This window comes from Lutjanus erythropterus, chromosome 20, assembly GCF_056507025.1.
Source record: "Lutjanus erythropterus isolate fLutEry1 chromosome 20, fLutEry1.hap2, whole genome shotgun sequence".
NCBI lineage: Eukaryota > Metazoa > Chordata > Actinopteri > Lutjaniformes > Lutjanidae > Lutjanus > Lutjanus erythropterus.
Genome location: NC_139336.1, coordinates 15,007,868 through 15,035,816, shown reverse-complemented (window position 1 = coordinate 15,035,816; position 27,949 = coordinate 15,007,868). Strand labels below are relative to the sequence as shown.

The 27,949-nt window shown below is 38.8% G+C and overlaps 1 protein-coding gene across 1 annotated transcript; it reads left to right on the top strand.

The window, feature by feature from the left end:
* Positions 1-307: 307 nt before the first annotated feature.
* hook3 (hook microtubule-tethering protein 3) lies at positions 308-27,949 on the top strand. The gene is made up of 23 exons (XM_084745795.1): positions 308-2,757; positions 10,818-10,903; positions 11,063-11,135; positions 11,958-12,008; positions 12,179-12,311; positions 12,668-12,735; positions 12,889-12,951; positions 13,625-13,708; positions 16,340-16,503; positions 16,622-16,762; positions 18,322-18,409; positions 18,604-18,717; positions 18,841-18,951; positions 19,380-19,464; positions 20,040-20,109; positions 22,324-22,464; positions 22,858-22,945; positions 25,461-25,495; positions 25,603-25,685; positions 25,813-25,913; positions 26,031-26,135; positions 26,344-26,415; positions 27,152-27,949. The coding sequence occupies exons 1-23, from the start codon at positions 2,701-2,703 to the stop codon at positions 27,290-27,292; spliced, it is 2,154 nt and encodes a 717-aa protein (XP_084601921.1). The 5' UTR covers positions 308-2,700; the 3' UTR covers positions 27,293-27,949.

Sequence of the window (27,949 nt, the reverse complement as noted above, 5' to 3'; positions counted from 1 at the left end):
TGGATGTAAAAATGAATGAATGGGATCAGACTGCTGAAATGATCAAATGAAGAGCTCTGTTATCAATTCATGCACAGTAAAGATGAAGTTTTGTTCTAAACTTTGTTGACTTGTGGCCCCTTCAGTTAACCAACTTTTGTTGACCAGTTTAGCCAGACAGATATTTCATATTCTGGTTCAAGTAGATGTACCGATACCAATTGTAATACCTGAACTATTATTAGTACCAGTGCATTTTTAAAACAAAAAATAGCGTTGGTGCAGACTTGTGCATTTGCAGATACCAGTAATTTAGGCAGTATTGGAGAAGTTGTCTAATACTGGTACCGGAAGAGCCCTTCTGCTAAGCTTTTCTTGGCACTCTAAACATATTGAGTCTGTGGGGGTCCTGACCCTCAGGCTGAAAATGGCTGCTTGAGAGTGGTAACTGAAACTGTACCCAGGCCATTTGGTTTCTTGGGGCTCTATTTGCTGAGCTAGCATTGGCCTTCATGTGTATGAATAGTAGAGGGACGGGTTGAGGCTCATGTGGCAGATCAACAGTCAACTGTAAAATCTGTGCAATTTGTTTCACTGCTTCAGTTCCATCAGTTCCCTCTTGGAATGTCTTGTGTTAAGGTGTGGCACATGCCGGGCTGCGTCATACCTTTTCACTGTCTGTACTGATCAGTGTTGCCTCCAGTTTGTCTCTGGGGTGTTTAAGCAACCTCCACCCCTTTTGTTTTTGATAGCCAAACACTGTTGTAAATGCTTCTGCTGCTCTACAGCTGAGAACCGGTTGGGTGAGAGTCATACCATGGTGGGAAAACACTGCAGCTGCTGGAAGAGTCAGGGCTTCAAAAATGTTATTTCTATAACTGGAAAACACAATATCAGAGATTTATGACATAATCCGTATTCCAACTAACCCTAACCCCAATTGATATACATTTTAAAAATGTGTAATTTGATGCAAGGATTATACAGTCAGGATACTTAAATTTACTTTTACCATTCATTGAGTTTAGTGGTGTCTCAGCTCCTGTGATTCTCCAGACAAATCTGTACAAGCATGACACAGACTTCTCTGAGCAAACCCCCGCCCCCGTCTCTCTGCAGAAGTGAGTCAGCTTTCCCAAACTTGGTTTTGATACTGTCTAATGTGAGATAGCTATTCATATTATAGTCTGCTTCCAAGTCAGTGAGTGTGTTTTTGCAAGTGACTGGAGTAGTAAAATTAACCAATAATTATCAAGAAAAAGGCATGCATCACAGGAATGTAGCTTTGTATAGCATACATGCTTTCTGCTCTCCTATGCTGGGAATCATCTCATGACCCCTCCAATTTGAAGCTACTACAAGGAGCTTTTAACTGGTTATGAGTCAGTTTAATACTAATGCCTCTATATGACCTGCATAAACAAACGAAATTATCCAAGAGAAGACTGGCTATTTCTATCTAGTTCATCAAAATAGGAAAAGTTCCTCATAGTAGCTTTAACTTGCTTCCTCAGGTTGGGAACCACTGCCCTAAAATGACTGTACTGTCAGAAGTATGTAACAGATAACTTCTAACATGTTTATGCTCTTTGTGCTCATGGACTGACATTGGTTACATATGCAGGTAAGCTGCAAGGAAGGCTAGATAATACTGCAATCCATTGTACTTGGAACTCAGAAAAAAATGACCTCCCCCATGGAAAAATGCAATGGAAAGGCAAATCAATCTAGCCCCAAATCCACTGACATAAGTACACCTGATGTCACATGAATGAGTGCACATACAACCAGACAGAATAACCTTGTCATGATTTTTTTTTACTGGCATTTGTGATGTGACGTGCTGTCACAACTTTGTAGTTGCCATGTCTATTTTCATTCGGTTGATTTGTGCTTGATAGTAGTCTCCAAGCATGCAGTAGCCTGCTCCTCCTGTCTCTGTAGTCTGTTAAATCAGCTGCTGTAGTCCAGGTCCAGCTTTTCCCAAGCAGATGCACTAGGACACATTTAGATGTGAAGTTGAATATCAACCTGGAACTACTGACTTCTGACTTGCAATGGATTGCAGCATTAGGCCTACCTGCAGAACAAAGAGATAAGCTGCCACCAGCCCAAAGGGGTCTTAACCCCCAAAGATCCCAAATTGTCTGTGTGGCAAATACTTTGTGGTTATTTGAGGTCACCTTTTACCCAAAACTCAGGCTAATTGAGGGGGCATCCAGCTCAACCTCTAGCACTTTTAGAGACAAATTATATTCATTCACCTTTGTGTCAATCCATATTTTGCCCCTGGTCATCAACCCCCTGCAGTGGCTCTATGCCCCACCAGTGGGGTCTGCCCCACAGTTTGAGAACCACAGCCCTAGCAGGTTATTCTAGCCCTGCAAGCAAATGGCCTGTATGCCTTTTTCTGTCTCTGAATGTAATTATATATGCCACTTCAAATTGCAGCTTCATGTCTTAATGTATCCCCACTCATTTTATGTGACATTTAAATTTCACAAGGTTTTTTGTTTTATTGGGAGTTTTCTAGTATATGCATTGCAGACTCCGCCCACCCAGCCCTCCTCTGGCAGACGCCGGAGTGGCGAGGCAGCGAACCCGACTATTGGCCAACGGTTTGTGAGACACCCAGAGAGCGAGAGACCTCAGGAGTACATGAAGCCGACTGTTAACTTCAGGCTGTGTTCACTACTGAAAGTCGGTCTGCGTTAGGTAACGATGAGTACATCAGAGTCTTTGGATCGAATGGAGCTCTGTGAAAGCCTCTTGACATGGGTAGGTGTTCATATATTAAGTTTTTGGGCTTCTTTTCACTGACAGACAGTTCTCCGGGCGCCGGCGATGCTAGTTAGCATACAAGGCTAATGCTAGCTGGTTGAGCTAGCTGTTAGCAGGCTAGAGGAAAATGACACGGGCTCACGTTGGTTACGTATGCAGGCCAGCTGTTTGCTGCTTTAGCTGCTGATGTGGTGGCTTGTTAGCCGCCAGCAAACCACCTAGCTACCCAGTCAAGACTATAATTTTCGTTCTAGCTAGCTCTGTGCAGTGGGGTATTTAACTAGCTAGCTCAACTTTCTTAATGCCCAGTACTGTGTTGTGAGGGGATCAAACGGCAGACATTGGCCTTGTTATGGTTAGACGTTTTTCTTTTTTAGTAACGAATGTTTTTTCCTCTGGATCGAGGATCCGTTACAGCTCGGTGTCTGCTTTGAGTCTGAATTCCTGTCATTGTTGTACAATTTATCATCATGTCTGTTCCTTCCCAATGCCTCCTCCTATTCAAAAATGCTACCTACAAGATAGTTAGCATCTTAGGTTTGTATTTATTCTTTAGCGTTAGCCTAAATCGTTCTTGTCTATCACGAAACAGCTATCTGAACCAGTGGAATAAGTAGAATAAAGCATCAGATTGTGAAATCACATGCTACCGATTGGTGCATGTTTACATCGTTGAAATGCTAAGCTAGCTTTTATGTGGTCAGAGCTGGGCTGATATTTTTGGCTTAGCTGCAACGTGTACACCTAAAATTTGGTAACGTTATGGGTCCGACGGTCAATGCTTTGTTATAATAGTTATTCCAAGCCAGAGATGGAGGAGATCTGAGAATAATAGGGTGTTTGCTGATGTGAAATATGATAGTCAAGCTCACTTTTCATATCACACACCTTTAGAGTGTAATAAATCAAGTCTCTTAACATGTAGACCTTTATGGTATATATTCATCACAAAGCCTTACTCAGATGTATTAACAGAACTGTGAATGGATTGGTCGAAATGACATGTGATGGAAACTGTGCATAGGTGCCGAAATGTTTTTGTTTCCACTGACATAAATGTCAATAGTGTATACTGAAAACATGCATATGTTGCTGGCTTTAGTAGAGCTTAGTACAAGCTATCCCCCCCCCCCAACCCCCATGGTCATGTGCTTCTTTACATGTCTTGTAAGCATGTCTGAAATCAGTTTGCATTCCCTTTTGTGAAACTGAGAAGTAGGACTTTCAGAACTTGTGTTTTGTGTGACCACTTTGAAGAAAAAATACATGCATTTCAAACTGATTGTCTGGTACAAAATGTATTTGGCAACTCTGTTAATTCAATTCATGACCAGTCACGACCAATCTGCACCCTGTACCTCTCACCACCTCCTCTTGTTGTCATAGCTTGGTTTATGTATGACAACTCAGAATGGCCTTTCTTCTTGTTCCTAGTAATGGTGTGGCTGGCAAACATTCCTCACATATCTGTTAACTGTGAAGTCACAACACTGAGTTTGACTGATTGTCCCTAGAACACGTGAGACTGCACCTCTTACAAATGGCATTGGAGCTGTCTAGACAACTGTTTCTGCTTTAGGACAGTTCAATCGGAAGTTCAAGTAGTTTTGATTTAAAGGACTCTGAATGGAATGGACTAACTAAGTAGTGAGTTATGTAATAGTTATTGACGAATAAATAGAGTAATAACAGACTTGACTTGACTTGACTACAAAGCCACAGTGAAGATGTTTACAATTGTAGTCTCTAGGATAAGTAATTGCTGCTTAACAGTGTTGCCACATCGTCATACATAATGTTATACTCCACTAAATAGTATATGATCAATTAATATCCTGACAAACTGTTACTTCTGAATGCTATTATTATTATCCATTATCTTACCATTTGCAGTAAGATGAACAAATAAATAAAGGTATCTAGTTTTTTTAAGGGGTTGCAGCATACCTGTAAAGCATTAAGTATTCCATGGTACCATTGTACAAATTATAATTAAATATCAGCCAAATGCCAGGCTATGATGTGCCTTGAGAGTACATCTGCTGGCAGCCATGTTTTATCGGGTGGTTCTTGGTTGCTGTTCAAAACTGGTTTATCTAGCTAATAAGATAATGATAAGCAAATGATGCAATTACATCTCATGACATTGTAGTCACTGGGCACAAAATATGCTTTTTCCTTTTTTTATACACTTAAACATCTTTGTTCCTAAAATATCATATTTAGTATGTACAAGAAATATTGATTTTAAATTAAGCACAGCTCTTGCAATGGCCTTAACTACAAGAGCTGTCTTGTTGCCTAATTTAAGTTGGCAATACACACAGTGAAATTTTTTGCCACATTTCACCATGTGTATTAGCTAGCCCCATGTCTGTAATTAAGTATTTCCCAGAAATGTGCTTTGTAGCTCTATATTATAGAGGTAATACAACAATAACTGGATATTTATACAGTATATAGCAGCACCTCTAAAAAGAATTGTGTCCGACATTTATGGCTCTTTCAGGCTTTACATGGATGATGCACTGGGTTTCACATCACCAAGACAACTAGGTGCATTGGCTGCATTGTGTCTCGGTTATTTTTGTAGCACATATTTTTGCAGCTGAAATTACTTCATCAGGCACCACACGCACGCTCACTGTGACTGTCAAAGTTGTACAAGGTTGGCATGCATGGTATTGGGATTGTGGTCTTCCTTTTTTAAGAAATACATTGGCTTGTAATCCAACCAAAGAGTTGACTGCTATTATTCAGCTGAATGTGGACATTTGGGTGCTTGTGATGCTACTAATTTAGAAGGACAGGTATCCTCTTCACACGATCATGTTCATTATGAGTTCATGTGAATCCTTTTGCAGCCTGTAGTCCTAGTCACGTGACACATGCATTTTCCACAGCTTCATTGCCTCCTCTCTGAGCTGTTTCCACAAACTTGTAGGCGTGGATTTCCTTTTTTGACCTCAGTATGCCCTGTCTGAGTTGTATATTTCCATGCTTGGTTGGTGTACATGAGCCATTTAAAATATATTCATTCAAAGATGAACACATAATGACTTCTAATAGATTAGAAATTAACTCAGTATTTTATTGTCCTTTGCATGCTGCAGGGAAAAAGTTGTCATTACATCAGATATTGTGCATGTGACTTAAAAAGGTGATATTATCATGGGAAACACAACTTTTGTTGAAAGATTTTCTGTCCGTAGGGTCCATTGTACAAACTTTTAAAGGTCTCATACACTGTTAGCTCTGTAAGCAGATTCTTACTGGATGATGTGATCAAAGCAGGCTGATTGTAATCTGGCCGGACCATGGAACATAAGTAAATCTTGTTAAATTACAACCTCAGAATTCCTCAGTTGACGCAATGCTTTGTTTTCAGCTTAATTGAATTTCAATCATTACATTGCTAGTGATACTTTGATTGGGCAGTCGCAGAACTGAAGATACCATGCAGAGAAATAGCACAAGATGTTCTGTGGTGGACATCCAGTATTCCAAGGAAGCAGGTATACAGCTTAACCAGTTTTGTGCAATTTCAGTGTCTCGGTATGAACCTCTACGTGTTCTCAACCAAGTAATGATATGAAATTAATTAACTAAAAATGTGAAAATACTACTTGAGAAATATAGACAGAAAGCTCAATGCCTTTTCAAGGACCAACATTTTCAGCTACTGACAGATATTGCTTTCGAATTATAAAGGAAGAACTTGGAGCCTAGTAGATATGAGAAGCACAACAGTGTTGCTGTTAAAGTTGTTTTATTCATTAATGAAGGGAACGTATTATTCCAATAAATGCGGACATGTTTGTTTACCTCTTCTTACTCTGCAGTCAGGGCTTCAAGGTTCAGTGATTAATTTAATCATAATAAGTTGATTTGGAGGTGACCCTGATGATGTAGGGGGACATGAATTAGCCCGGAGCCAAGTGTGAAAAGTTGTGATGTTACAACTGAAATTGAAGTGTGGATAGCTCCTATTAATCCTTGTACTTTGTGGAATACAGACCATTGAAGGGCCATTTAACTCAGAAACAACAGCTCAGAGGTTAAGCACAACGATTAGCAGAACTTTGAAACACTGTTTTCATGAAGAGGCATTGGTTTCCATGTCCATGCATTTTCCAAATCATCATGATAGACAGACTTGAGCCAGCCAGCCAGCAAACTGTAAATAGACAAGTCTTTCAGTAACCATCCATGAAGTGTGAATACACAAAAAAATATTTGTTGATACTTATACAGTGTGGCTAGATTTACCAAAAATAGTTTTATTTGCTGCATATCGTGGTGTATGATTATATAATAATTAAATCTGTTGCTGATAGATTGTCATGGCTAATTTAATAACCAAAATAACTTTCGTTATATATGTGATATCTGATAAACATTAAAGGCATTGAGTGTGATACTAATAGTTATCCTCAGTAATTGATATAGAGCTTACAAAAATGTGCCTTATTAGAGACTACCTGCACCGTGTCCCACACAGCGTTAAGTGGCTCGCCTGCACTGGGTGGATGGAGGCTTTTCAAGAGATGTCACATGGGCATGCGTTCTGTTTACAGGCTTTGTAATCCACTAGTTGTGTACTACAGCATGGAGAGCTGGCCTTGGGAACCTGCTGCTGGTAGGAAACAATAGTATAGGGTGTCAAAAAAAGAGCTACAGAGCCCCAAAAAAGGAGATCCTGTTGGTTAGTCTTCAAAATGCAACAGGTTACAGGGTTTGACAATAACCATGGCCTGATGGCCTATAGTCACACAAAGTTACTAATTTGCTCCAAATATTCCATAGAGGTGTCCCATTGTGGCTACCAAGTCTTATCTCCATACTGCAAGCCTTTGCCAACACATGTCAGTTGCGCAAACATTCCAATTCATTTGCGCCTTTAGCTCAACATTCTACAAAAAAACTGAACAGTACTTTTCGCTGACTATCTACTGATATGTCGGGGCTACTGATTTTTGGGTTTAATAAGCATATTGAAACTGCAATCCTTGCAGAAGAACCAGAACCACACAAAAGGCGGACTATAAACAAAAATAAAACGGCAACGAAGATTTAAGCATGAATCGAAGCAGCAGTTTAAGTGGCTAGAAATGACACATTTAAGGATGTTTGTACTGCAGTGTGTGCTGCCAGTTTCCTCAACTAGCTGAGAAGTCTAGCTCCTTTTTTCATCGGAAGCAATGCCTCCAGGAAACACCACATCACAGTTCAAGGAAAAAGTGCGCAAACACAAGTGTTTGAGTTAAGGAAGGTTGTGTTAAGCCTTTTCTGTGTTGTTTTTACATATTAGTTTACATCTGGGCCACCAAAAATGTTGTTTGGCCACCAAATTTAGGGGTGTGATGGCCCGGCCAGTGGGGCCAGTGCTTAAAAATGTTAGCTTCTATCTCTAGGTTTGGTTATGTCTGACCTCAAGGATCTGGTAGATTGTCGATGACTGTTACGATACTTCATCTCATCAGCACCAGCCAAAGTAGGTGTTTTGTCGACATTCCAACCGGACATAAGGCACCAGACACATTACCATCAATGTCAAGCACCACTGATTCATTTTATTCTCTGATAGGCTTTATAACAGTTTTTAGACAGCTGTGGATTGGTTGACATGCTGTCATGTTTGGTGAAATGTGTCTGTTGAGGCGCTTGTGGGTGGTCTGTATTTGTGAGCCTTGGTTATTTTCTTTCCTTGCACCTTTTTCCTGCAAAGGGAAACGATGCAGACCAAATGTTGTGGTGGAGAGCCATCAGCAAGTTTAGAACAATAGGTGTGTTTGCAACCATTTCCACCATGAAGCTTGTTTCATTTCAGTTAAATTTAGCACTGTAGTGCTCTTGTTACCTTATCTCACCAAGGCTTATAAGTTTCGTATAACTCCCATCTTTATAATACAGCGTTTTTAACATGCCAGAAGCATTTTTGCCACCATATTTGATTGCTGCTCCATCCATTATAAAATGTATTGAAATACACTGCCTCATTTGTTAGTACTGTGTTCTGTTAGTACCTAACCACAGGAAGTCAGCATGTAACCCATTCTGGAAGATAACATAGCATCACAGGAACAGGTGTAATCTTGATTGTGCTGTAATATAAATTTGGTAATACTGTTTAGCCGAATTTGTAGATAATGGAGTGACCATTGTGTGGGTAATTGAAGCAGGTCAAGTTTTCTGTCACTGGTAGTTGGTGTTGTGTAATCAGAGATATTGTTATGGTTCTGTGTTGGCTCAGGGCCAGTGGTTGGCTGTAGTTGCTAGGTGCCTGACTGATACACAAAGACACTATTGGTCCTTGGCTCCCTGAAACACTGGAAAATAGTTAGTAGGAATCACAATGAAAATAAAGACATTTTGAGATAAAATGTGGGTGACTGTCATCTGGGTGGCGAGTCAGTCAGTTAAAAGCTGTGCCTTTGAATCAAAGTTCCTGGTTAGGTTAGAAGTTGAGCTAAACTCCATTTGGACAGTTTTTTGTTGTTGGATCAGTTTTACGCAACGTTTTAAGATGCACTTAAGAGAAGTCTTGATCAATCAGTATTTCTGGTGAAGGTGGTCATTGCAGCATGAAAAAAGGAAAAAAAAAGTTTAGAGGTTCCCTTAAGGCCGAAGCGTTGCACTTAATGTTCAGCTGTAAGGATAAGGAGTAAGCTGTAACTTAGAATGACTTTAATTTGTCAGGTGATGTTGTGGATGTTATTTTGACTCATGTTGCCACATGTAGTTTGTCCTTTGCTGGGTACAGTGTCAAATGACTTCTTGTTTACTGGCCGGTGTCCTGTCTGAATACAGGGCTGTTAGATACTTTTCTGTGGCTTAATGAAATGCCACTCCACGTCAAAGACCAAGAGTTTGACCTTGAATCTAAAGAATTTTTTTTGCATCATGTTTATTTTAAGAAAATTCACTGTACAGCACATAGTTTCATCATAGTGGATCAAGACTACACTAACTAAATGGCATAATATTGCCAAGCCAATGCTTGTAGCTGGTTTTCACTGTAATTTTTTCCAATCGTAAGAACTTTGAATGGGTTTTATGTTGGAAACGATGACAAGCTGAAGTCCAGCTGGAGCACTCTGCTCAGTACCCATTTGCTTCATGTGGATCCATGATAAACCCTTCATCAGGCATTTAACCCATATTCCTAGTTGATAAGCCATCTCTCAAACCATTTGGCCAATCTGTCGAATATCTTAATTGTTGACCAATGCTCTTGGCAAATCTGTAAATGGGGGCTTTAGAGCTGTCACAAAATGAAAAGTGAGACTAGTGGAACAATGTGCAGGCAGAATTTCAACCTCGTCATTTTCTTCCTGTCAGAAATCCAACATTCCTGCTCTCAATTTCCTCTATTCCTTTAGCACGTGGACTGTTGTCATGTAGACTAAAAACTATTCACTTTTGTCTGGGAAACAGACTTTGAGTCTGGAGAAAAGTAGTAGAGAGGAAAGCAAAGGAAAGAAAAAGAACAAAGACATGCCAAGTGAGGACGGAAGACAAAAGATCTGGGGAAAAAAGTGATAGAGGTGATGTAAGAGAAACTGAGCTATGATAATAAGCAGACTTGAAAGAAAGTTTGGAATAACAGTACTGTGAACTGACTGTATTTACTCTGGCCTTCAGAGAGCTACCGTAGAAAGATTCCATCAAAAGTACCATTTCACAGATACTTTTGAAGTTTTGTATCTAATCTAAACCATATAATCTAATCCAATTATGTTTGCACCCTGATGATAAAAGGTAGTTTACCTTCTCTGTCTCCTGATTAGTGAGCATCAAGCTAAAGTGAAGAGCAGAGATCAGTTCAAATTCAGTACATCACTGTATTTCACAGTTAACATGGAGCCCAGCTGACCTTGCCAACCATGACAAATACAGAACATCAAGCCTCACTGCCACATTTTAACTGTTGAAACCTTTGGTGAAGAGCATGTCGTAGTTTGTCATGTTTGTTTAATGTTGCAAACAGATTAGGTTGTAATCAACTGGTAACTTGCTGTAGCCTAATTGCATGTATGTGTCTCTTTGTGGTTTAGATCCAGACTTTTGGGGTGGAGGCTCCATGCAAGACAGTAGAAGACTTGACGAGTGGTATCGTCATGGCACAAGCTCTGCAGAAAATGTAAGTTTTCATTCTTAAGGTTGTTGTATTAGAAAATGCATAATTTGTTGCCAGCAGCACTTTTTACACAAACACACATTGTGAATAAGTAAATCACAAAAACACAATTCAAGAAGGCATTTTTTAATTTCTATTTTTGTGTCTGTCTGAACTTTCTAGTGATGTAGTGTATTTCAATGATGCTTGGATCAGTAGAATCAAGCCAGAGGTTGGTGACAACTGGAGGTTAAAGGTAAGAATCAGTTATGATTTACAGTTCCAGTTTCTTTTATCCCCATTAACTACATGGTATACCAGACCTTTCCAAGTGTAAATTAATTCTATATTGATCTAGGAATGGTAATTGTATTTTGTTACATTATGTTCCTAATGACCTGATTGTTCTAGTGGACCACTATGGGACATCCTTACTTAGGAAAAAATAAGTACAGAATTGTGCCATGAATTACACATATGGTGTTTGTGAGTTTAAAAGATAATTTTACAAGTGAAGAAAGTCACCATTTGTCATAAAACTGTATAAGTGTATGCCTGTGAAGATAAGTCATTAGAAAGACCACATAGCCTGAAATCATACAGGGATATAGTCACACAAGCAATGGATTTTCCTTTTTACTTATTTTCCTGGTTGATAAAAGGATCAGGAGTCGCTGGATAAAACATTTCAGGTACAATACCATTACAAGGGACAGCAATGCTGGTGTTGATAATGTATATTGTGTGAGATGAGATATGTAGTTCACTGAGCAGTTTCACACAAGACTAAACTATGACAAACCTACCTCAAACCTTGACTCGCTTCACTTGTAAAATAATCTTTTAAATTGACAAACATTATGTATTTAATTCATGACACAATTCAAACAGGAACAAAAAAAATATTTGTCTCTGGCCATTAACCACTGTTTGATGTTGGTTAAGCATAGATTTAGTCATTTATGTCTTAACCTTTTTGTGAGCTGCCTGTGGTACTTTGATACAGTATAGCCTGTGTTTGTCATTGATATTTCTGATATTCTTCAACCAATTCTACATAAGTTCTTTCTCGTTTCAGATCAGCAATTTAAAGAAAATTCTGAAAGGCATCCTTGACTATAACCAGGAGGTAAGACTAATCTACGGTATTCATTTTGAAATAGGAGGACTTGATCAGTACCCAGGATCCACATTACTTGTTAGTTGTGTTGCAGAGTTGTGAGTACCTTCTCCAACCTTAATCCCTTTAACACAACACAGACCATGTTAATTCAGTTTTCATATATTGTCCCTCTCTAGGTCCTGGGTCAGCACATCAATGACTTCACGTTACCAGATGTTAACCTCATCGGAGAACACTCTGATGCAGCAGAACTTGGGAGGATGCTACAGCTTATACTTGGCTGTGCTGTCAACTGTGAACAGAAACAAGGTGCGTAATACACACTGCGTATCCCAAACTCTCTGACTTTGATGAAGACACAGTATTGTTGAAACATTAGTCTGTTTGCACAGTTAAAGCTGCAGATCAGTCAACGTGCTCCAGCCCCATGTTCCTTCAAAATTTGATGTCCTGAAGCTGAGAGCACCTGATTCAGTAGCTGATTCTTTTGCTGGAAGATGCACAGAGAACCCTATTTCTGCATATCCCATACACTGTTTTATGTGTGTTTGTCAGTCTGTGTGCGATATGTAAGTTGATCTTGCGAAACGATGTTCTGTGATATCATGTTGCATTAACAAATGATTCAGATGCTCAAATGTTGTCTATTTTTCTGTGTTCTCTAGAATACATCCAGACCATAATGGTGATGGAGGAGTCAGTGCAGCATGTTGTCATGACAGCTATCCAAGAGGTAAACTATCATGCTGTTTAGATCTCTGTTTAATTACCTGCAGATAGTGCTGCTGCTGATTGTCATCACTACTGAACCAGGATGTACTGAGTGCTGGTTGTGTATACCTTTAACTTCTACCAACCATTAACCTATTTTTGTGTGTTTCTGTAGCTGATGAGTAAAGAGACTCCAGTGACGGGAGGAAATGACTCATATGTGGATCTAGACAGACAGGTATGGGAACTTTATAGAAGCTCACTGGTGCTTTTTAATGCATTTGTGTTGTTTATCAGCATGCTGAACAGAGTCTCAAATGTCAGAAGGAACACCATATGTTATGCAGATTTTTCTAGTTAGGACATGTTCACTTAAAACTACAGTCGCTCAACTTTATTCATACAATCAGGAAGTATTTAGATGTTGGTTAAGTTTACATGTGACTTCTCTGTATTAAATAGACTTGACTTCAAAGGTAAAATGTTGGCCCAAATATGCCAAAGTCTTTGAAATCACACGTAGGGACCCTCCAGTATCTGGACTTTCCTCTGAAACCTCAACACTAATGTCATTACACTGACATTATACTATAAAACATGACCCCCTCATGTCTCACTTTCCTGTGGTTTTTGACCACAGATGTGCAAAACAGCTGGATCTGTGGAACAGCTAGCTTCAGCAGAAGCGCTGTGATACTGTGCCATCATTATTGTGTACAATATTGTGTAACTGCCTCAAAAACATCACTACATCACACTATTTTTTGGGAGGTAATAGTTTTTGCCTGGCCTTTCATCCAACTCACCCTTGAGATGTAAATGACTGTTTTTTTCATCTTATCCAAGTGGACAATAAATCGTGTTGAAACAAATCTTCAGGGCTTTAATTTGTTACTTCTTTCTGTTCTCAGCTAAAGAAGACGGTAGAGGAGCTGAATGACGCTTTGGCTACCAAGGAAGAGATCTCCCAGAGGTGTCGTGAACTGGACATGCAGGTTGGTTTTATGCAGCTGTAATCCCCATGGTTCAGACTATTTGACCACTGGCTTTGTACATCATAGCACAGTGTGCAGGTCCTCCTATTGTAGTATTCCCTCATCCATCCAATTAAAAGTTTTGTTCTTGCAGGCTTTTAATATGTGAAATGAAACAGTCTTTTCGTCATTTGTTATTGAAGACTAGATAAGTCCTCTGTTGATCCCTTACTCTTGAAATCAGCAAGCATTACATGATCATCATCAAAACATAAAATCAAATATACTCTGAATAACTGGTAAAATAAAAGTGACAATATAAATTTATTGTTGTTGGTATAAAGGCATTGTATAAACTTTGTTTTTCACATTTTCATTTATAGTAACAATTAAGATGTGATTATAGAGGCTTAGAGAGTCTGGAAATCTTTTTTTAAGATACCATGAAAGTGCTTGAAAAGTGCTTGAATTTTACTCTTAAAAAGCTATACAAACCCTGTTCTTACATTTTTTCTGCTACATTCTGTGACTCTTTTACTCTCTAACTGATTGTGCCATACTTTACACTTTTACAGCTATGTTTTGGTAACACTTAAAAAGCAGCTCCTTTTTTGTACACTGTAACTACATGCTATCAACCTAGCTGATTCTATTGCTGATGATGGACTTATCCTACACATACTTGATTATTTCCTGGTCAGGTTGTATATTTTTTCACATTTTTAGTGATAAAGTGTTGGAAAAAGATAGTAAGACACTTTCTATATCCATTTTCATAGCTCTTATATTTATTTCACATTTATTTTCTGTTAATGACTCAGTTATGGCAGAAAAACGGAGCTGTAATTTAAGGGGTTACCTGCTCTCCTGTTGTGTGTCCTCTTATTTCCTGACTATTTCAATACTGTGTGCCTTGCTTTAAAGGCCCTCCATGTCCAAGAGGAGCGTGATAGACTGAGGTTAGAGTTTAATGAGCTAGAAGAGAGGGTAAATCCAAACTTTCTTTTCTTTCTGTCTCTTTTTTCTATCTATGGTGTGTGGTGTGTCTAAAAGTCCTGGATTTTTTTTTTCAGTCTGCTTGCACCAGCATCCCCTTTGGAATCCAGATTCCCCTTATCCTAATTATGTGTGCATGTGTGTGTACACGTTTGTGCACAAGTGTTTGTGCACACGTATACACGTGGGGCACACCAGCCACAACTGCAGTTTTGTGTGGGCGTGTTGGTTGTCACCCCTTCACTAATAACCCTCTGCCCTTTAACCTTGGTGTGTTTCATGCTTTCCCACAGCAACAGTAGACAGTAAGAGGGTAAAGCTTGGCTTTTGGACCCATGAAGGAGTCATTTCTTGACCAATCTGTTGAACATATGTTAATATTTACGCATACTGTATATTAATCATATATGAGATTGCTTTTTTGATTTCTTCCCTCTTTGAATGGAGAAAACATCACATCAAGAACTTTGTTATCAAAAAACTCTGTTCAGCAATCAAACAGCAGCACCACTGCACTTACTTAACTCAATACCTGTACAAATTAAGTATGTTTTTTGGACACCATCATCTGGTTTTAAGAATGACAACAGCTAAGTCCCACTTTATTTCCCTTCTCTTCGAGCTGTCTTGATCACATCTTTGATGTGATGTAGGCTTGTTGCAGTGAGGCAGTTTTCATGCAGGTGCAAGTTCTGCCAGAATGCTTCAACATAACAGTCTATAATATTTTTAAAAAGCAACATTGCTATTAATGCTGTAATGGTTAATAAAATACACAAAATAAATATTGCAAAATGATTCTCCATATGTAATAACACAGGGCTCTCGACTAACATTTCACCATTGTCCCATAACTGTCCTGAAAAACAATTTAGACCGCCCTTAAGTGAATGTAAATCGTCAAAAATCTAAATCTTGTTAATTAACTTTATTATCATCCACATTTGTTACAGTTTATTGGCATAATAAAAACACCATTAAAATGTTCAGCCCTGAATTAAACTTTAGTGTCCTAACTCTAGACACTATATTTCTACTAAAAATGAAATACAAGACACACAAAAATGTCAAATTCCCGTGAACACTGAACTGAACACAAGTTTATACAGAAAAGCAGGCAGAATGTTAAACACAACATAAAAAACAGCTTCTGCTTCGCTTTTTGTGGAGTTTGATACCCTGTCTATCACGTTGAAGGCAACATCAAACCACATGTAGCCCTCTTTGCTATGTTGGAGTTTGTTGGTTTGCCGTGTTGAAGTGTGTTTGGTGTGTGTTTGCTTTACTACTTAAATCGATAGTGCAGTTATTGTAGATAACTTAATGGACTGAATGATGTGAAGAAAATATGTTTGAAATACATTTAAGGAGTTTGAGAGATACAGCTTGAAAGTTTTCAGTATCATTCCTTTCTAATTTGTTTCCTTGCTCTGTCTCTCTTCTCTCTATCTTAACATCCTCGCCATCCTTCTCTGTCCCTACTCCCTTTTATCCCTCTGCCTCGCACATCATCCCTTTTTCCCCTCTATTTTCCACCTTTCTTGTTATCCAAATCCCTATCCTCTCTCTCCTTATCTAATTCCATATATCTCACTGCTGCTCCTTTTCCTTTTTGCATTTCCATTCTCTGCCTTTCCGCTATCTTCCCTCCCACAGGTGGCAGCCCTGCAAGAGGAGAAGAGCAGTTTGCTTGCAGAAAACCAGGTCCTAATGGAGAGACTTAACCAGTCTGACTCCATAGAGGATATTAACAGCCCTGCTGGACGCAGACACCTCCAGCTGCAGACACAACTGGAGCAGCTACAGGAAGAAACATTCAGGTGTGGAGCTGCAAGAGGGAGAGAGATTTTTTCATTTAAAAAGCAAGAGTTGAGTTCACTCCTGATGTCAAACATCTTCAGATCTGAAAGATAATTATTGTTGCTCATTCTTTCTTAGGTTGGAGGCAGCAAAAGACGACTACCGGATCCGTTGTGAGGAGCTTGAAAAAGAACTCTTGGATGTGAAGTCACAGAATGAAGAGCTCACAGCACTGGCTGATGAAGCCCAGTCTCTCAAGGACGAGATGGATGTCCTCAGGTAAGAGGACAGAGGATGCACAATCTTCACACTCAGCATACTGAGATTACCCGAATAAAGCAAATTAAACACTAATCAAGACAAGAGATTCTCCACATTGTTTGTAAAAAGTCTCAGTAAGCCCCAGCAAATCACAAGTTTTCCTGTTTTTTGTGAGCTTATTTATAATTTATTGTACAGTGGATTCACAAAGCTTTGATGTGGCCCTAAAGTATAAAAAGTGATGAATGAGAGACATGGCTTACACCAAAGGTTTGATGGGAGTAAAAATGAGCCAGAAAGACAGGAGATAACACAAGACAAATAATCTATCAGGGTTACCCTGATACCCTTTTTTTTATTTGTTTTTTGAGACAGAGAGAACAAAGGCTGGAGAACTTGCATTGCATGCAAGGCTGTATTCATCTTGGGCGTGCACTTTTGTAGTGACCCTACTAACATGATTTCACTGTTTGCATAGTGACTTGAGAGAAAATAGACAAAAGAGAACAGAGCGTGTTATTGAAATTACATCATGAAATTTCCATAAATATATGAATATAAACACGTAGAAATACTAAAATGTAATTAAAAAAGAGGTGTGTCTTATTTGTCCAATGCAGTAATTCAATTCAGTATTGATTTGCAGTCACTGGTCACGTGACATGGAAGTTATTGAAAAAAGTAAATTCATCACACATTAGCTATCAAAATGAAAAAAATGAAAACATGAGACCAACTTAGCCCACTAACATTGGTTTTGTGTCATTCAAACATAGAATATGTAGAATATGTAACGTGAATATGAAACAAAAAAATAATGGAGGTGGGTCATGCTCACTTTGGCCCCACTCCAGAGTAGGTCCATCTCTAGTGGGGCTTGGTGCAAAAAAAGTGTTAATGTAACTGCAAATCAGCGTGGCATGGTTTGACTTGGTGTGGCCAAAAGTACCCATGGAAAAGCCCCATATGTGATCAGTTTTTACAGGTAGAGACGAGACAAACAGGTGGTCTTACTTAGTGATGATTTAGGACTTATTACTGGGGGATCAGTGTCACACACATTTTAATGGAGTCAGCACACAGAGTAGAGTTACAAGCACAGCAGCTTTTGACCTTTTAATCAGGGATAATATCAGTGCTGATTTGCATAAGTGTTTTCTAAATGTTTTGTCAAGTACTGGCACTCGAAGTGGCTACTGAGGATTGATATCCAGCCCTATTTACTTCTGTTACTTAAGCTAACTCATCTTTCATTTAAAACACATTTGTTTGCCTCATGATTACTTTGTTCATGCAGAAACTGTGAATGTCATTCCCATGTTGCCTCCAAACTCCAGTGCCATGCATAACACAAAGCAGTTAATGATAAAAGGCACAATAGTTTTGGTTAAAAAAAAAACCTTTAGTCCCATGTTTTGTTGCCATTTTCAACAAATGCAGTGGAAAAAAAAAGGCAGGCTGCCTTAGACTTAGATAGGCAGGAAAAACCATGTTTATTGTTGAACTATCCTGTTATTTCAGAATTCAGTTGTTGCAGGTATGTCTTTCACAAAATTAAACTGTTGCTTCTCTCCCAGACATTCATCAGACAAAGTGTCAAAACTGGAGGGCACAGTGGAACACTACAAGAAGAAACTAGAGGACATGGGACTTCTCAGGAGACAGGTACAGTCTCACACACACACCAGACGACAGCAGCAACTTGTGACAATTTTTTTCTTATAATACATTACACAGTGTCTATTAGTTTGTAAGAAACAGCATGTCATTACAACTGATATCTTCTAGAACCTGGCAGTGATTTTATGTCTAATTTAAACAGTACAAATGAAGCTCACATTTCTCTCACTGTTTTCCAGAATAAGCTAATGGAGGAGAAGAACACAGTGTTAATGCAGACCAACGTCAGTTTGGAAGAAGATCTACGAAAGGCGAATGCTGCTAAGAGCCAGCTGGAGACATACAAGAGACAGGTACCCAACAGGCAGTAGTCATTATTTACATGGCCCTTGGGCAGGTGATGTGCACGCCAACTTGTGATTTTGTTGGAGTTGGAATATTAATGACTTCTTCTAAACTGCCCATTCTCTGCACAGGTGGTTGAACTTCAGAACAGACTGTCAGAAGAGTCTAAAAAGGCTGACAAGATGGAGTTTGAGTACAAACGTGTCAAAGAGAAAGTGGACTCTCTACAAAAAGAAAAAGATGTATGTATGATGTTGGTTTTATTAATATAAGGGTTGGCACACTGTGAAAGAATGACCCAACAGTCTGTTTTTTACTCTTTAAAACACTGAATATACTTTGTTTCAATAAAAAATATCCCACCATAAATATTATCAGCCCTGTTTAATAAATTGAATCAGATGTATTAAAACCAGAGGAGTGTGCCTAACTTTTAAATTCGACTTTTATTCAACAAGTAAGTAGAAAGTAAGACCAAAGGGTGTGAAACAAACAACAACAACAAAAAAAACAAACAAACAAACTAGGACGCAGTTTCAGAAAGTTACTAGATAGTTGTCCTTACTTGATTAATAGATCAATTCTGTTGGAGACCCTGCACTCTTTCTCTTTGTCATCTTACACATCTTATCTGTGTAAGTCTTTCACATATTTTTCTCTTGCTCTGTAGCGTATGCGGACGGAGAGAGACTCTTTGAAGGAGACGATTGAGGAGCTACATTGTGTCCAAGCCCAGGAGGGACAGCTTACATCAGGTAAAATTAATAACTGTCAAGAGAGGCTAGATATGAATAGGTGAGCATTGTTTTTTTTTTTTTTTTTTAAGTCAAGTTCTTAAGCTGTTCTGAAAGTCTTTTTTTTGCTTCAAAGCTTGTGTTGAGGTCTTTGAATTAATATTTGACTCTCTCGTCATATTTTATGCTGTGATCAACCAAAAAAAATAAATTTCCTTGAACACGATCCTCAATTTGTTATTCATGTCTTTTTTTTTTTTTAATTGAATTATTTTTTAAATGAATAGAACTCGTCAGTTCTGTCAACATAAATGTAATTTATGCTGTTTTAGTGTCTGTCCTGTTCTATTGCTGCTAAGACCACCCTGTTAACACAGGTGTGTGCCTCCCTTTCTGTGCAGCAAGTAGGTTGAATGCCAACAAAAATGGATTAAGGCAGATATATATCCTTAGATAAAAATGTGATTTATTTTTTTTAAATGATTACATCTATCTTTTTCAATAAATTTAGATTTTACAGCACTCTGGATAATTAGAAAAAAACAGTGCAGTAGTTGGGTCTACCCCGTATTAACAGAATTATCTGTTTGTTTCAGGCTTGTTCCCATTGGCCAGCAATGATGGCTCCGATTCACTGGCTGCTGAGATCACCACCCCAGAGATTAGGTATGCTTGGAGTACAAATATCAGATCATCCATCGTATTTATATTCAGTAGCTTAGTGACGTCAGTAAACAGAAATTTCTTGTGTTCAGGTGGACAGTGGATCCTCTGATGTTGCTTATTGTGTGTTTGTGTGTACAGTATGTCTGTGGCACTGCTGTGCACTCTTTAGCCAGATGGTGCTTCCAGCCTGTTCCTCTTCTTCTCTCTGCTGTTTTAAAGTCCATGAGTTTGGCCTAAAAAGAGCCGTCTCTGTAGCGAGTTATGTAATAGTTGTGTGTCAGTTGCATCAGCCCGACTGCTGCTTTCCAAGAGGGCTGGGTTTTCTGCTGGCAGCGGACTGTGTGCTATGAACCAAAGAAAATGTGGATTTACCTTGAAATCCTAATCCTCTAAAATCTACTAATGGAAAAAAGACATTACTTGAGTTAACCCACTCCAGGGTGTTCATTACGCTCTAGAGGTAGAAAAGCTGTTGAGCCCTGAAGTGCTGTCATATCCTGCAAGCTTTTGAAAATGGAAATAAGATGTTGCTACATTTCCTGTGAGATATCTAAGTAGAAGAACTGTGTGTGAAATACAGAATTAGTAGCTGAATATCTGGAGATTCATTCTCATTTATGTCTGTTGGGTGTCAGTTCAGCATTCAACAGAGATTGTGGAAAACTTATGGTCTTTTTACCACATTCAGACTGTTGTTTTTATAAACAGCATCTGGGATTGATTTGTACCTGTCAGTTTTCTTTTAATTATAAAACAGCCACAACAACAGCTGAAACTGTAGATCTTCTTTCAATCTGCTGCAGAGTAGGAATCAGAACGCCACCAGAAGAAATCTGGTTATGTTGGTGTAATATTTTATCTAACAAGGTGTATTGGAACATTGTCTCAGGTCTTCCTTCACCCTTCCTGGCCTAACCTCTGCTAGTGAGTAGCTGTGAGTTTGTCTGGAAACATTTAGTGATTTCCCCAGTTGGAAAGGAGTCAGCAGCCACACCCTAAAAAGACTTACAGACTGAGACATACTGTACCCAGCACTATCAAACAACACATCCAGTCTTATCTGTTCAGTAGATGGACTGAAGGGAGAAGCCTGAGTATCAAATACCTCCTGTCCCACTCTCCAGTATCTGCTGGTCTTTCCTCCTGATATTTTTGTGTTTACTTGAATACAAAGACACCCAGTCCTGTTTGTCTTTTTTTTACCTTCCATTGTCCTGTGTGCCGTGTTTCACTTTGTTTGTATTTCTAGTTTTTTTATGATTTTCTAATGCAAATAAGATAAATCAATGGGCAAGTGTGAGTGGGTGGACAAGCTGTTTCCACAGTGCTTCAACTAAAACAGTGGGAAACAGTGAAAGCTAAATGCTTTCAATACTTTTTACACGGAGCGTATTTAACCTGCTCCTGTAAGGGAAATCTTGTGAGCTGGTTAACTTGTGATTGCAGAAGTTTCAGGAGACTTCTTTATGTATGGGAGTAATGGATCACAAAACTCACGATTTGGATTGCATCACAGTTTTACATCATGAATCAAATCACTTTTCAGATCAGCAAAAAAAGACGGTGGGATCAGTGTTAAATTATTTTAAAAATACACTTGGCTTTGATCTCCCTGTGACTGTAGTCATCACCTTAGTAATGCTATATAATAATAATGATGATAATGATAATAACAACAATAATAAGAAGAAGGAATTAGAAGTTATATAATAATTATATGTAATAAAAATTACACTATAATAGTACTATACAGTATACTTTGAATACTATACTTTACTGTATTGTACTATAGTACATATAATAGGCAATTATACACTGTACAGTATAATACACTACTGCACTCTGTAGTCTGGTGCAATCTCCTGCCCACAGCACTATCTCATTGGTTAGAAGTCATGAACAATAGCCTGTCAGCTGTGTCACAGACAGGCAGACACAGAGCTGCACTGATGAGCATAGAGGAGCTGTGTACTTCAACTACAGGTGCACCTGGACTTGTTTGTGTATTTGTTTCAGTGCGTAAATGTAGAAAACAACACATGAAATAATGCATTATACTGGTGATCTATCTTTAGCCATGATAATATGAAATCAGAATGATGTGTTGAGGTACATATTCTTTGTGGTTGGTGAATACAGGTTTACCTATACGTGATCAGTTGTATCAGTGTTATTAGAAAGTAATTCTTGCTTCTGTTCAATATGTTTTTACAGAGAACATTTGATTCGTCTTCAGCACGAGAACAAGATGTTGAAGCTGGCCCAGGAGGGGTCAGACAATGAGAAGATCGCACTGTTGCAGAGTTTACTGGAAGATGCCAACAGAAGGAAAAATGAACTGGAGACAGAGAACAGGTCAGCAAAGAGAACAGAAACATGCATGCATTTGCCAAAGGAAAAACACAGTTCCATTTTCTCATTTCTGCTCCACATCTCATTGAAATTTAATGAAAACAGTGCAAAGAGAATATGTTACTACCTAGAATCTTTTGGTCTGTTCATGTAGTTTTGAGATCCACACGTTCAACACGGCCAGATCGTGTTACCCTATGTTGGAACGCGGATCAAACTTCCATTTATTTCCCCACAAAGATTTTCTTTGTCTGTACTGGAATTTCAGTCAATGACCTTTGGGCCAGAAGCCTGCCTCTCCGATGTTTTATCTACCACTGTGTAGCTTGCAGTTTGCTCATTGCTGTGATAAAAACTATCTTGTCAAACTGGTCTTTTCTACTTTTTATCTTGTAGGTTAATCAATCAGCGGCTAATGGAGGAACAGAGTCAGGTCGAGGAGCTACAGAAGTCTCTTCAAGAACAGGGTTCTAAAGCAGATGATGTAAGTTATGAAATGTTTTGTCTGTACTATGTGTGTATAACTCAATGTGTGTCTGAGTTATACACACATACACATGTCTGTATTATGTGTGTATAACCAGTCAAAATGTTGGCAACAACCACAGAAAGTCAAAATCCCATCATACCACATTTGGTGAATAAAGATGGTCACATGTATGCAGTACACCGCTCCTCCTCAAGAACAGGGTTTTGACATTTTATTTTAAAGAGTAACTTGCGAAATTAAGGCAAAATTAGTTTTGCACAGTTGAAATCACTTCATTTTCTTTTGTTGTAACTAACTCCTCCTAACATTAACCATTTCTAACACTCATTGTATCCATGATCCTGTTTTTCTTTGTTTAAAAATGTGATCTCTATTCAGACATGTTATTCAGATGAGGAAATACACATGTTAAAGCAAAGTGTAAATGCGGAATTTGATTGGATCTGCCTGACCACAACTGGTCTGAGCAAGCAAGGTGGCTGAACATGCTTCTAATGACTAATTATCCATCTACCATGGAAGTGCCAAAAGATGTGTTATTTAACAGAACTGTGGGAAATGAATGATATACAATAAGATATAACTGTGTGGGTGACTGTGCACTGTACTCATCTGTGCAACTGCTATGCTGTTAACAAGGCGTATAATTTATGTTGTCACCCTCTTAGCCTACTGCAACACACAGGTACAAACTGGCAAAGTATTTTTTATACTTAACATATCACATATGCTGAATTTACAAGAGGGGACAAATGATAAGGACTTTGTCATAGTTGGCATCTTACAAATTTCTAAAATTTCCATTAATTCAGCAATTCACAAATGCCATGATTTCACCTCAGATTACTCATGCGCAGGTTTTGCTCTGGAGGGCAGAGATACGATCTCAATGAGGATAACCAGAATGCGTTAAAATATCTGGTTTAAATCCCAAGGACCCTTTATTATCCAGATAGTGTATCCAGATAAACATCCCTTTTTAATACCAGGTGGAAATGCGATGAAAATGAGACCTTTTGATCACTTTTTTCTCTGTTCTTTGTTTCCTCCAACCTAGTCCCTAGTAGTGGACTGGTATTTAGGAAGAGGAGATTTGGAGCATCTCCCAAGAAGGTTTATGTGTGAGAGAGAGCTTGCATGCACGTCTACCACCATCTTTCACAAGCTGCTATGTTTTTGCACTCCATAATTAACTCTAATAATCTCCACTACTAAATTAGTAAACTTTTCTTTGGGTTTTTGGTTTTATTCCTGCCAGCCTGTGTGGATTTTGCATCCTGTCACCAATGTTATCAGTTGTTCTTTAACCATCTGTCTTTTCACTCAACATGAAGAGAACTCTTATTTTCAGTATGTTGTAATTCAGCACAGGTCATAAAAACAAGCACACAATTGCTTTGGAAGACCTTTTATTTACACAGACGTACAATTTCAGTCATATAGGTAAGGAGCTGGTGTGTCCAATGTCAGGTGCAAAGATGGGAAAGATTATCACATGGATGTAAAATCATCCACATTTGGCAGGCCTGTGATTTTTGCCAATCAATAAAACACTTTTTTCTTTTTGTAACAATGCTCCCACTGTCAGACTATAGTAAGTATAATTTTGTGATTCCTGACAAATTCCCTGTCTCAGAATTTCAAGGTGTTTGCTTAGTTGAAACAAAAGTGTAACAACTCAGAAAGTGATTAATTACACAATGTAAAAACTATGCATAAAACAATTCAAGACTAAAAGGAAAGAAAAAGAATTCCATAAAACATGACCTGTTCTTTGCAAATAAAATTACTGTTCTGCCAGAATTACCTAAAGAATCGTTAGATTTTAACCTCATATTGAGCATTTCACTACCTTTTATGCATTTGTTACGCTGAGTTGCTACACATAGTAAGAGTTGCTTTTTTTCCTAGCTAGGTGTCGGGATTCTTCATTTTCCTGTTTCCATCTTCAGTGAGCCCTTAGACATCCTCTACATGAAGATTTTTCTGTCCTATAGAAACCCAACTTTCCTTGTTCCTTAATTCTGTCGACTTTATAGTCTAGAGACTTCTGTTTGCAAATGTTTCTGCACACCACATGGAAAATGTAACTGCCTTTACACCACTCCTCTAATTTGTGATTATCCAACCTGGAAAATCCTAGTATCACCCACACAAAGTTTGGTTTGAAGTCTGCATTACTTGTCTTTTGGTTGCGTTTATAGTCATTTTAGATTTTTTTAATGCAGTTCAGTACCATTATGGTAAGTTAACATTATCTGCTCCACACCTCCCTCTGTGGGACGATAGGAGAAATACAAATGTTGTTGCAGGTATAGAGATAAAGCAGAGTGAAGTCAAGTTTGCTTCAACTCCTGCATGTATCCAACAGAGCTTCTCTTTGAATGTTTCAACATTTTTTGAAGATTTTAAATTTGTATATCTACATGGTATAGCCAGGTTGGGTATGAACAAAAATGTAATCATATTATAGTGTGTTATAACACATATCATTTGTCTTTTTTTCCAGTCTTCCATTCTGAAGAAGAAATACGAGGAGCACATGTAAGTTATTGACTTAGAAACTCAGGATAATGTCATGATAATGTAACCACCTCCCCCCCCCAAAAAAAGAAAAAAAATTGACGTTGGTGCTTTGTACTCTTCAACAGGGAGAAACTACGAGAGCTGAACAACGAGTTGCTTAAGAAAAACTCCTTCATTGATGAAATGGAGCCTAAATACAATGCCAGCTGTGAGTTTGAACACTGTTGAATTCTGAATGTGTGAAGTGCAGTTGAAGCCTCTTGACCTCCATCATCTCTTACCATCTGTTCGTAACATTTTTATAAAAAATATAAATAAATTATTTTCCCTCTCAGCCCAACGAGTGGAGGAGCTAGAGGAGGCCTTGAAGAAGAAAGATGAGGACATGAAACAGATGGAGGAGAGATATAAGAAATACCTGGAGAAAGCCAAGAGTGTGAGTATACTGTATTTTGTATTACTAACAACAGGTATATTATAACCAGATGTTTGCTGTAGGTGTGGCTCAACAAGATAATTTATGTGATGTCATGTGTGAATATGTCCCTTCCAGGTGATCCGGACCCTGGACCCCAAGCAGAACCAGGGTTCAGGTCCAGAGGTCCAGGCCCTGAAAAACCAGCTGCAGGAGAAGGAGAGGATGTTGCACTCATTGGAGGTAATCAAGAATAAGAAGAGTTAGATGATGTGGTGAGGAAAGGAGTGAATTCTTCATCTTTTAGACCACTGGGGTTTAACATTGGCCTCATAGAGGACCTGATAAAACCACTGACAGGAGAAGCGTGTGTGTGTGTGTAAATGGCAGATTGTAGTTTAAAATGTACTTGCATTTCTTTATTTTTGTTTGTTGATGTTCCTCCAAACAGAAAGAAATGGACAAGACAAAAGGCCAGAGAGATTACGAGGAGAAGCTGATTGTGTCCGCCTGGTACAATATGGTAAGACGGACCTACAGTCTCAAACTGTGACACCAGTTACCAGTTTTTAACTGCTGTGGTCTGACAAAACAAGGCATTTAAAGGTGTCACATTGTTTTTTTTATTGACCAAACCATCAGTAGCTCCATAGCTGATCCACAGCTGACCCAAAGACAGATATTAGCTTTTGCCAGCTATAAAACATCACTGAAAAACACTTGCTGAGACAGTATTTTAAAATAACTGTCCAAAAAAACAAATGTTTCAGTTTCATTTATCTTTTAATAGACTGCACAGTATTCCTTTTTGGCATTCCACATATTTTATGTGTGAATGTTGATGTTCTATAAGACCCCTTGGTAGTGTGGGCTCAGTATTGCCTGGAATAAGAAGTCATCATCAGTCACACATGAAGGCATTTTCACCACTAGAGGGCACCATATGCTTGCTCTATAAGCTTACCAAACAGTGTTTGCTCTGTTACACATTTGATCAATAGCTGGAGTTAATGTTTATGAGTTGTTAAATCGGCACTAATATTGTGTTTGAGCTCATTTGCTTCCTCATGCATCAAGATTAGTGGAGTAACCGTGGCTGATTCTCTGCTGACGCTGTTACTCCGTGGTAGAACAGTTTAGTGCTCCTGAATAAGCTCTGGCTCATACTGCGCTATTGAGTCTCTGTGTGCTTACAGTCTTGTTAAACTGATGATGACCATTAAGAACACTAATAAGACTTCCTCTGTATCTTCTCTCAGGGTATGTCTCTGCAGAAGAGGGCGGCTGAAGACAGACTTGCCAACACCGGCTCTGGTCAGTCCTTCCTGGCCCGGCAGAGACAAGCCACCAGCACACGCCGCTCCTATCCCGGCCACGTCCAGCCAGCTACCGCAAGGTAGATGGCAATAGGACAGAAACATGCTGCAACAAACTATCTTACAAATGCCCTGAACTTAACATACAGTAGATGTGCCTTTTTGAGGCACTCTATTTCCATTCATTTCTAATGGACGTTCTTGTTTCCCTGCATTCTGCCTATTGATTTTCCTTTTTTTCCCTTCTTGATCAGATCCATGAGGTAGAGATGCCAGGCAAGGCTGCCCAAAACTTGCACCACTTTTTTTTTCCTGATTAAGCACATTTTATCCAGACTTCCTGTGATGCCAGGCTTCTACCCCCTTTTCACACCCCAGCGTATTTGATAGGGTCTGACTAATCACTCCAAACACCTTCTCTTCTTCCCTCTCAACCACTGACCTTCCTCAACCTGTACTCTGTGGCAAACGTTTGCCAGGCAGGTAACCTGGAGCCCAAGGCAGAGAAGAATCACATCTTCACATTTTTGTTAAGAGGAACCGCTCTGTCTGTCCATGCAGTATTTATGCACATCTCTACCTGTGATAGCATTTGAGGTTCATCTTGTTTTATGACTGGAGTTTCCGTTTTAACTCTAATGATGTAGCTTTCAGAGGGCAACAGCAAGTTTCATTTACATGTGTCAGTGTTTGAATTGTGTTTTGCCAGTGACAATAAGTTGCTCTTCTGCCATGTCATTA

What these genes read in the sequence shown, in the direction of transcription:
- hook3 (XM_084745795.1), top strand. Translation starts at nt 2,701, where the DNA reads ATGAGTACATCAGAGTCTTTGGATCGAATGGAGCTCTGTGAAAGCCTC. An exon ending in TCCTTGACTATAACCAGGAG is followed by an intron (nt 12,009 to 12,178) that starts GTAAGACTAATC and finishes GTCCCTCTCTAG; the next exon opens with GTCCTGGGTCAGCACATCAA. An exon ending in GGAGGGACAGCTTACATCAG is followed by an intron (nt 19,465 to 20,039) that starts GTAAAATTAATA and finishes TGTTTGTTTCAG; the next exon opens with GCTTGTTCCCATTGGCCAGC.